The 11,765-nt window shown below is 37.0% G+C and overlaps 1 protein-coding gene across 1 annotated transcript; it reads left to right on the plus strand.

Annotated features, from left to right (window-relative positions):
• Positions 1-743: 743 nt before the first annotated feature.
• Positions 744-9,279, plus strand: LOC145212045 (uncharacterized). The gene is made up of 12 exons (XM_080080078.1): positions 744-761; positions 1,659-1,831; positions 2,414-3,279; positions 3,510-3,590; positions 4,134-4,259; positions 4,764-4,850; positions 4,963-5,070; positions 6,079-6,150; positions 7,213-7,316; positions 7,704-7,850; positions 8,944-9,066; positions 9,196-9,279. The coding sequence occupies exons 1-12, from the start codon at positions 744-746 to the stop codon at positions 9,256-9,258; spliced, it is 1,968 nt and encodes a 655-aa protein (XP_079936204.1). The 3' UTR covers positions 9,259-9,279.
• Positions 9,280-11,765: the final 2,486 nt, after the last annotated feature.

Here is an 11,765-nt window from a genome sequence, read left to right on the forward strand (position 1 = left end):
ATAAAACAAGAAACAAAACCGTTTATACGCAAACACAATCGATGTTTTCAAAGAGGCGCTTTTTTGCTTTAAACCTCAGGCCCTACCCTTAATGGTCTGGTGACAACTAATAACCGGCGGTCTCGGTACGTAAGTGTAAAGCACCTTTTATCTTTTCCGAGTGCAGTCAATAAATCACATGATTTATATGAGTTGTATTGGTTTAAACAGTCACATGTAGTTGCGATCTAGTTTGATTAAATGAAAGCCGTGAAATAGAAAAGAAAGCGTTTTGGTCATCAGAGTTTGCTTGCTATTCAAAAAAATTGTCACTTGAGAAACGTGTATTGCGAAGGATTGGAGTCGGAGATGCAGAAACTTGTTTCAGTCAGTGACAAGATAAATGTGTGGCTGTCAGCAGGGGTCAAGAGTCAAAAAGTAATAAAACAAATTTGCTGGTGCGATACATTGTTTGGTCCCCGTTGGAACCTATATGTAGCCAAAAAAATGTATCGAAAGTTGGAGATCTTACACGTATATTCGACAAGGGTAATATTTCATAGCAACAATAGAATATTGATGCTTATTTGCTAAAGAATCTTTAAGTATGATATTTATTGGCACTGGTGTTGCGACTGCAGACCTAACTTGTAGGGCGAGGTTATCAACAAACACATAAAAAACATCAATTTGTTTTTATGCAGCAAGAGCTTCTGCAGTTAGATTCATTCTTTGCTAAAATATTTTTTAAAACTGCCTGAAACATGACTTCGCCGAAAGAGGTAAGCAACTTCTACAAATTTTTTTCTTTTGTTTGTTTGTTCATTACACTAAACAGGTTTTATTTGTCCACCGTATGAAAAAGTATAGTTTCAAATTAGACTACCGGGATTCAAATAAATTTGTTTTAAATTTTTCTTTTAATCCTAAAGTATTTTCGTTCCTTCCTATTTTGGGAGGATCTACTAACACAGAAACTCACACCACAAAAAGTTTCTTAAATACCGATCGATGGTGAAAAGAGCGCAGTTATTCAAATTACAATTGCGTCTGGGGTAGGGTTAAATGAATGAATTTAACATAAACTGGGTTTTTGGGCTGATTTCAGTGTTATTGTGAAACCTCAGACCAACCCCCATAGCCCTAACCGTCAGCATTTTTTTTACAAAGTGCATTTAAGATTTTTGAGTGCGCTCTCTGCCGGAATTATTTTTGAGTGCGCACTTTACTGGAAATTAGTAGGCCTGTGATGTAAGGTCCTGTGTTAGTAGCTCTAAGGCCCTTTTGTGCTTTCTAGTGACTGATAATGTTTAGCTAAGAGTTAAGTTTAGGAGGACTTACTGACATAATCCGCTTTCTTTTTCTATATAAACCATTTTAACACTCTGAAACTAGTCGATAACTATGTTTTACTCAACTCGCTCTGACTTGTCTGATAAACCTAAATTTGTAGCAGAGAATTTGTTTCAAAAACAAATCTTGCAATGTAAAAAACTGGGTTTTAAATTACTCAGCAATTACTAAAGCCCAACGGGATTTGAATCAAAAACTTTTCGTTTGCAAACCGGTTGAACAAAGTTTTGAATAACATTGGTTAAGTTAGTTGTATGGCTTGGTTGGACCTCAATGAAATATACGTTGGACATCAGGGGTAAAAACATAATCTTTCTGTGTCACAGTTACGGGAATTGGATTGTGGTGACATCACATGTAACCTTGACAAATTCGTGGCCGGTTCAGGAGGCTTCGGGGATGTTATATTCGGATACCACAATGGGTTAAAGCAAGAAGTTGCCATCAAAGTGTTTGAAGTATCTGGTGGAACCCAAGAAAAGGCGCGGCTTGAAAAAACGTAAGTTATACGATTTGTTATATAGAGCGGTGCAAATCTATCGCAAATATGGAAGAAACGTACTATTTAAGATTAATTTTGTGTTGATGACTTCACAACAATTTGTAAAATATGATAATGAGGTAACAAATCGAAATTAAATTTTAAAAAATGGCAATTTTGAAAACATTTGCTAATTTTATATATTGTGCTGGTGTATCTGGTATATGTGTGGACTTACAAAACTAGTTATACCTCAAAAGCTTCGTCCAGCGGCATTAATTCCATGGACTACACGATAATGACAAACTACTGCGCAATCTTAGATGAATTAACCAGCAAAGCGCGCCAGCCATCGTGACTACTAATCTTGGTTGGCCTGCTTGATTTCCTGATGTGTGGTGCGAGATGCGACATTTTTAATCATTGCTAAAAACCGAAGATTAAAAAGCGAGGAATGCGGGTTGTGTGACGTTTGATAAATTGTTTTCAATCATTTTGTTGAGGGGACATACCACCTCACCTGTCCTACCGAGATCTTTGCTTTGCGTTATTACATGCACAAAACGTAACATGCAGCTGAAAAAAAAACTCTCTTTTTAGAATCAAAGAAGAAATGGAACACTTGCAGAAAGCAGATCATGAAAATGTCGTTCGGGTTTTTGGCTATGTCAAATGGACTTTCGCAATAGGAATTGTGATGGCATATTACAAAGGCGGGAATCTCAAAGAGCTACTACAGGATACATCAAAAGAACTGGGCCTTGCTTTGCGTGTTCGTATTTTATACGAAGTAGCATCAGCAATGGCTTTCTGTCACAATTTACCTGATAAACGTTTAATTCATCAGGACTTAAAACCCGAAAATGTTATGTTTTCTAAAGAGCTCCATTGCAAAATAATCGATTTTGGCGGGGCCGAACTGGCAACTTACAGTATTTCGGCAAATGTGAATCCTTTGGCACGAACCAAGAAAGAAAGGCCTCAATTCACTCCCTATTACACAGCTCCTGAAAAACTGAAGGACCTCAGCATGAAGCCTAGGAAGCAACATGATGTTTACGCATTTTCAATGATCATCCACTGGGCACTAAATCGTAAAGCTCCGTATCCACGTCTGACTCAGGAAGAGCGAAGAGAGTTATTAGAGGAAATCAAGAAAGGAAAAAGACCAGACTGCCAGGAAATACAGGATTGGATACAAACTTTGGTCGGTGAAGACAAAGAAATCGCAGAGCAACTCCAACTACTGATGAAGCGATGCTGGGATCAAGATCCAACAAAACGTCCTACAATGACTGAAATAAAAGAAGAATTGAAAACGCGTTTGGATAAGCAACAAACTACCAAGCTACTTTCTCAAGTTTTGACAACTCTGACTCAAATGGATTTAGACGAGCAACCGCAAGTCAGCGAAAGTCGACGCGTCCCTCTTCACCATTTTTCACCCCGGTCCGGAAGTTTTCACGGTAAATTAATCGGTCAATACATATAAATTTATTATAATAAGAAGTAACCCCGAGTAGAAGCAGATTTCCTTGCCCGAGACGCTTTGGAACTGGTAGTCAAAACAATTAAGTTGAGAGATAATGTGACAATGTGATCTGTTATATTTCTTGGCGGTTCAGAAGTTACACAGTAACATAAAAAAATCTAAAGGTATTAAGTCGTTTTGTCATATCACCCATCTATATTTCAGTGCCCTTCACATCGGGTGGAACCGAAGGACGGTTAAGCGAAACAGCGGAGGGCGTACAAGAGTTGCCTTCTTCTCAGCAAGGTAAAAAATCCTCCCAGAGTAAAAAAAAAATAGTAGGATTTAACAATGTCAATTGTTTTTTCGTATAAAACCTTCAGCATCCCCGTACTAGAACTAGGGTGAGATGCTCAGTTTATGAAGCCACCTGACTACTCGCGAGGCCGCACTAACAATTTTGTGTAATGTAATCCCAAGGTTTGGTTCTTACAACGGCAAAACTATACAGAGCGCACTTTTAGAGCTAAATGTCCGCAGGTCTTCCATTTCCGATCTGATCAATCAAAACTATTTTTCATTGATTAAACTTTGTTTTATTTGTCGTAACATTGCTGTTTGTTCGATCGTTTTTTAAAACTTTTGAGATTTAAAAAAGGTCAATATAAAGCCGTAACAGCCCTCTGCCAGTTTGTTGTAAAGTCAATATTCGTCTTTTGGCAACCGAACGTCAAACAATTTCACTCGGTGCACAGACGATGTTTCAAATAAATCTTGGTTTTATTTCTCTCGGAAAGCAAGGCAAATGTCTTCACTAAATAAAGATATCTATAAGCAATCAACTTTCAGGCCCCTCTACAACAAGTGCGGCCATAAAAAAGACAATTAAACCGATATATGAAGCACAAGTGGTACGGTCACCATCTTCTTCTCAACAAGGGGAAACTCCTACATCCAGGAAACCGCAGCAACTAGGTATGGGGTGGACAAAACGATAATGGAAATTCCGATAATTTAGAAAATCATTATAAATTTACCAGTTTTTGTTTTACCTACTTTAAGTCGCGGAACACTTGGCGCATATTAAAATCAATGTCACACTCAACCAATTGATAACGGACCCACGCAATTATATTTTTAATATTTCACGACGAATCTGTTTGTTACACAAAAATAAATGATGTAAATCACGAAGAAACATTCAAACTGGTGATAGCGGAGAATTACTTTTATGAAAGAAAAGCTATTTCTGCCATTTGTGTTAAACTTTGAAAATCACTGCCTTAAACGACAGCAAACATGCGTTGCCAGTATGGTGGAAAGTCAATATTGGTTTAGCGGCAACTCGTATAACTTTACGAGGAAATAGGTCCGAAAATAAGTTATATATTTATTAAAATATGTATAGGCGAAAACAAAAATCATTGTAGGTAACACAATAGCACCAATACTTAACCAACAATGATTTATTGTCATTAGCATCAGCCGGCACCTCACAGAAAAACAAACAATTGCCTTCTTATGAACAAGAAGAAACTCCAACTAGCAGCAATGCACAGCAATCGGGTATGAGATACGTTGGCTCGTAGGAACTTCTAGTTATTGATAAACGTATTGTTACCAAGAATACTTATAGGCAGTGAGAAAAAAAACACATTTCACCCATTTGTTTGTTCAGACGCCATTAGAAACGATGACGAAAAATTCAACCCGTCCGTACAAAAGTTGATCGCCCGTTTCAACAGCATATCACCACAGCAACCTGCAGGTAACCAATTATGGACACGTAGAATCAAATAATTGGGACTTGTGTGCTTGTTTTGAAGCTTATGACCTGACTAACGCAAATGTGTGTGAACGACCGCGATTATGCCTGAGCCGGTTTAAAGTTATTTCTCGTAACATCAATAAACTTAGCTTTAGTTAAGCAACAACCTGACAGCTAAGCAGTTAGGATGCACGTAATTTCGTAACTGGGATCAACCCTCAAGCGTTTATTCAGATCAGTGATAACGGCGTAGTTATAACTAAATCACTAGGATCAGTCTTTTAAACGCGGTATACCAAACCAGCCGATCATTCCAAATGGCAAGGGCTCTGATGGGACTCGAACCCACGACAGAGTCTTTCTTGGACTTGCAGGCAACAGTGCTTGTTTCGATATTTGACGGGCTTACCGCTGAACTTGTGAAGTTCAGTTGGTTCATATTATTCCACAAAGAGTCCAGATATCCAAAAAATAATAAATGAAGTAAATCGCGAACATTCAAACAGGTGATAGTGATTACTTTTCTAAAAAAGTTTTTCTGGTCCATTGTGTTAGAAGTACCAGGATATGAGATGCACATGTTACCTGGACCAAAAACGCTTTAAAGAACCTGCTAATCTAATATATTCTATGCCCCCTTCCAATTCTGTAAACGAAGCCCTGCGATTCTTCCTAACTTTTCCATAGGCTAATAAACATTGTATCAAGTTAAATATACTCTATATATAAAAAATAACCACGACGTAAAGTCAAATCGATATAGCAAATCGACCTTTTACTAAACGTCCCTCAAAACACTGCTGTCTGCCGACCGGAGGTTGACCAATCATAGGCCAAAACAATTTATGAAGGTTACTGGGCACATCCGAGAGCGACAACTATTTATGCGAAAAATCCAGCGAGGTAATGCGAAACAAAGCACGCAACTAGAACGAACAGTGAAATAAATCAAATAAGACAATATTACGTGAAAATCTGCAATTGAGAGAAATAAATAAATATGTAGCGCTGAAAAGGTAACATAAGGAAAACACATTGGAAGGTTACCTACAGAAAACCGTCCTACTTCCAGCAGCTCATCACCACAGCAACCTACAGGTAAACCAATCACAGATAAAGTCGTGCCCTACGCGTTTGACATGAAAACATAAGTTATTTACCAGGCAATTAATGTTTCGTCCTCATTTTAGTTCTGTGGGGTTTGACAGTGCCTTAAACATTATTTGCAGCCCGACAATGCATTGCTGTTGCAGTCGGAAAAGCGATATTGTGTTAAAAATATAATGATTGACGCGATTTTAGTAGGTACTAAGCAGAAGAAAAGCGTTAACGCTTTACATGTGTGTTTGTAAAAGACTCGGTTTCGGACGAATCGCAAAAAATTATTCGGCCGAAACCGAATCTTTGCAAAAGTAGCCGATTCGGTTGAATAAATTCGACAAACCGAATATTCGGTACATCTCCAGTTAACACGTTACAGAGCGCTAAAAAGTGTCGGGTACAGTTAGTGGATAGTGGCATTATGCATTGTATCTACACTGTATTATGAGGTGTTATGTGACAGGCTCACAGGAAAGTGAATGTGGCGCAGAGTGGGAATCTCACGACTGAAAGGGGTCAGGGGGCTCGATGGAGGAACCAGTCGCGAGGCTCTACAATCTAACCACCTGTGATTTATTGTTTTTGATAAAACTCGACTTAACATCATGTCTTATTGCGTAGTAACAAACTTTAACGTTTTATCATGAGCTAATATTCAAAAAAAGACAAAAAAATTAAATTTTCTAAAAAAGGTTTTTACCTCCGAAGTCAGTTTGTTTTGCCATCGTTTTCCACAATTGTTGGTGCCCCAACCCGTTTGGCCCATAGAAGCTTGTTCATGTCCACTAGATATTGGCTGCACATGGTTCCAAAATCAATATCCTCATTATGATTCAAAACTCTACAAACAAAAATTATAATTTAAAAATTTGGTCTTGACATTTGCTATTGATCGAGATGTTAAAATGGAATTCGTGAAAAATCTGTCTTACTGTAAATCCCAAAAAACATTTTTTGTTAAACTATTTTGTTTTACTTGGAACATATTTCAACAACGTACTTTTCGTTTATCGTTTAATGGCAAATCGACTTAAAAATATTCGTCTTTATTGTGGTCAGATGTGGAGGTGTTACGACGAATGGAAGTTACTTATTCCTACGAACCAGGAAACGCCGATGAACTGCAATTGAAAGTTGGTGACATAATCGACGTGTATAATGATGTGGGTACCTATGGTTTAGTATTTATTGGATCCCAATGCTACATTTTCACTACAAAAATAAACAACACATAAAAAATGTGAAATACCATGTTATAATGTACAACGTTACACCTATTTTGTAATAAAGCGATTAATGAGTCCACAAGACCAGTTTCTACAAAAACGGTTACACTATGGGGGAACAATTATTTCTGATTGATGTAACATTGTTTGTCTTTTTTTACCAGTCAAGTGATTGGTCAAGTATTCTAAACAATGTTAATTTAAAAAATGTTTACCAGTTTCATGAACATGGGTAAATTCTTGGGTAAATTGGTAGAAAATAAAACTTTAGATAGGTTATAAAGCTTTTGTGTCAAACTTTTTCTGCTTGCAATTACACAGGAGGAGGAAGGTTGGGCCAGAGGTCGATGCAACGGAAAGGAAGGAGTTTTTCCAACAAACTACGCCACCACTCTTGAGGAACTTGACTCACCAACAACATCAGCAGCATCTCAAAACACTGAAGAATCAGCTCAAGAAGAAGCAAAAAAGGCAAGTAATTTACTGAAGTTAAATCCTTATGTTGGATTGTAGATTGGAAACCTACAACGGGCTTTTTATCTTAAAACTGTAATCTTGTTTGGAAGTTTATTAACTGTGCCATTTACATTGGGTCCTATAGTTTCAAATTCTGTTTAAAAGCCTGATTGTTTCTGTAGGAAGAAAGCTTCACCGTGTCCTTATAAATATTGCTGTTTATTAAATATTTTCGTTCAATCCTATATAGCTGTGGACTTTTTTAGAGGTTAAACCAGATAGCGCAGTGTGAAGTGTTTTAAGGTCAGTCGTGGACACCGGTTAGATTACATTTGTTCCATTGCATGTAATGCTTACTTATAAAGTGAACTTAAAAACAGATGTGGGAAAACTTTCGTTGTAATATATATTTTTATACCCAGATATTGGAAATCAAGGAAGTGAAAAATACAGGTAAGTGTAAGAGATGTATGGATAGAAATGAACGAAAGCGTTCATGAGAAAACGAATAATTTCCAAACGAGTAGAATGTTGGTGTACAGTTTTCATATCGTCGCCTGATTGACATTTTGATATAACACAACTTGACAACTATTTGATTTTCTTACTTTCATAAACTACAAAGCCTTTCACCAGGATAAACGAGGCCCTTATCAATTTTTAAGTGCGACGAACCTTCCTACAGCATTATTCCATTTCTGATGAAAATTTCAAACTTTAATGTTTTGCTGAAAGTAGATTAGACGAGAAAATAGCAACAACATAAACTAGTCGATTTATATCTATTGGTTTCATTCCAGGGCTTACCGAACTTTAACTCGCCTTTATAATTTGTAAACGTTTTTAAACATACAGTAACCCGTCAGCGTAGGTTGGCCTTTTCGCTGTTATGAAGCTTACGCAGCCAACTCTCAACTGCACTTGCAACTGTTTAATATGTGGAGTCTTACGCACTATATTTTAGTGGAAAGTTAATATTTGACAACTCAAACAAAATCAATCCGGCACTTCTTTAGCAAATAACCTATGTTTATAAGTAATATTCTTCTGTTACAAAACGAAACAATACAGTATAAAAGTGTCTAGTAGTAAACCACCAATATTTTAGTGCCCTCCACATCAGGTGACACCGAGGAACGATCAACCGAACCAACAGATGGCGCAAAAGAGCATGTACAGTCATTTCCTCAACAAGGGGAGACTTCCACCAGCAGCAGCCCGCAGCAACTGGGTATAACATGCATTGACTGGTTGTAACTTCTATCAATCGTATACCAATGCTGAAAGTTACATTGTTGAAAGTTTTCACCCTTTTTTGAAGAACAATTACAAAATCAAAAATAAATTTGATTTTGTTCAGATCCCACCAGACGTGGTTCCAAAGGACTGTTTACGACGGTACGAAAGTTTATCTCACGTTTGAACAGAAAATCACCACAACCACCAACAGGTAAACTAATCACATTATGCACAAAATGATTGCAAATCGTGTGTTGACATTTAGCGCTTGACTTCTCAAATCACGATTTTTCGTTTTCATACTTAAGCCTCAACCAGTTCTGCAATAAAAATCCCGGTTTTTGCATCTGACATAGTAATATAAAGTTGTTTTCGTATTCAGCCTATAGTTAAAAATCGTATTTCAACAGTTTGGCAAAATATTACGTCATATCACACATTGCTAAGCTGCAAATCATTTTGTGAAAACAAATTCAAGTCGTTAAAAAGTAGCCAATAAATTAAGCTCACAAATAGTTATGTGGCCATAATTACACTGGGTAACTGGACAGTTTGTAACAAAACGTTTCTGTGTCTTTGTCACGTTGATAAAATAACTAAACACGACTGTAGGATAAATTAAAGTCTATTTGTGAAACCACTTATATTTTAGTGCCTTCCACTTTAAACAACACCGAGGAACGATCAACCGAACCAACAGAGGGCGCCAATGAAGCAGAACAAACTTCTATCCAACAAGGGGAAATCCCCACCTCCAGCAACCAGCAACAACCAGGTATGAGATACATTGAACCGTTACATTGCGTAGTTATGCCGGTAACGTTTGTTATAAATTTTTGCATTGAACCTTTAACTTCTGTTAAATAATGCCAGGGTGCGGAACTTTTTTGTTCGCGAGCAATTTGTATTCCACAATAACTCGTTTATCACAGAGGTCGAATAGAAATTGAGTTTTAATCATGTTACCCCTATTTAAGCCTTAAACCGTTATAATTGGGGACCCCACTTTTTCCCTCAAGAAGTCGATGATTCCACATGTCAAGACGAGCAAAAACGTTCTTTTTCTAAGGTTGGCAATGAAATGTAAGCCACAAGCGTCCGCTGCCAGTTTGCTGGAAAGGCAATATTTGTGTAGCGACAACCAACACCTCAAAATATTTCACATAGTAAAAGGGCAGTTTGTCACAAAATCGTTGGTGTTAGTTATTACTTTAGAAATAATTTAATACTATCTGGACAAAGAATTTCAATCTTGTAAGTTAATTTGACTTATGGTACACAATTCAACCTAGGTGAAACCACAGACAGCGGATGTTTTGACACATTATGTTCAATTAAATTGTGGTTTTAGGTTTGTTTGTAGCTACTTAAAAATTCTCGAGATGTGATTACCATGGCAACATTAGAAAATTGGCCATAAGGTTTAAAAACTTCCCACCACACAGAAAACTCGCCACGCTAGTATATGAACCATTTAACTGTTTCCGCTACCTATCGTCCCAACAAACCGCGGAAATCAAAAGCATGTCTTATTACCCACCAGAATTTGACAGACATTTAAAGGCCACCCAAAGTTTACCTTCCCCTCTTTTTTTATTTATGGGCTTTTGCATCGACCTCTAGTGGCTAAGAAAAAAACAGGTTTTAAAAATCTTCCACTCACATCATCGATAATCACCAGCACAGCATTTCACGACCCGTTTCTAGCCGGATGGTTTTTCCACGACCCGTTTCTAGCCGGATGGTTTTAAGCCAATTTGGTTTCAGTGGCTAAATCCAAGCCGACTATGTTTATGTCACCTTCAAACAATCCCATAACCATTCACCATGGCTGTCATGTTTTGATTTTTATGTTGAATCTGTCCACATGTTTGCATATCTTTAACTTAAACACTTCTTTTGGGACCAAACCCAAACATTACTCTTTATCTTTAGTTGGTACTTGGTTGTCTACTTGCAAAAATACACAACTGAAATGAAATCAGTTGTGATTCGTGCTTCAAGCTTTGAACCAAGGGTCAACCATATATAAAGTGTAATGGTTTGGGTTGTGCTAAAAAAGAAGTGATAAAGTTAAAGATATGCAAACATGTGGACAGATTCAACATAAAAATCAAAACATGACAGCCATGGTGAATGGTTATGGGATTTTGTAAAGGTGACACACAAAGTTGAAATTACTAGTGACTTATATACAGGCTCTATGTAACATACAAGCAAACACTGACATAAGTAACAACATTGTTTTTGTTTTATTTAAAATAATGCTGGTAATCACAGATGTTAATGTAATTGTTAAAGTACATTAAAATTCATGACAAACACTAAAAACTTGTGTAGTAATAAAAAGGTGAAATGAAAATGACATGTTGAAACAATGGTATACATAAAAACAACAACAACAAAATTTGGTTATATGTGTAAGAATTGGTGGAGGATGTGCACACAAAAAATGGCATATCAGACGCTTATGACAAATTGAGTAAATCACCTGCATTTGTAGTTTACTAAACATTGTGTGATGTACTAAGCTGGGCAACATACAGGGATATGCATAAAAATGGGTATTCCAAATAAAACATGTGATATAAAGCAACTGTACAAAAGTTCTACAATCCATACAAAGGACTTTCCATGTCAAAACACTTTCTCTAAAGAAAATTTCTTTTGCTTCTCTTTTTTCCTGTGTTT

The sequence above is a fragment of the Phallusia mammillata genome, chromosome 2 (assembly GCF_965637545.1).
Source record: "Phallusia mammillata chromosome 2, kaPhaMamm4.hap1.1, whole genome shotgun sequence".
In the NCBI taxonomy this organism is placed as follows: domain Eukaryota; kingdom Metazoa; phylum Chordata; class Ascidiacea; order Phlebobranchia; family Ascidiidae; genus Phallusia; species Phallusia mammillata.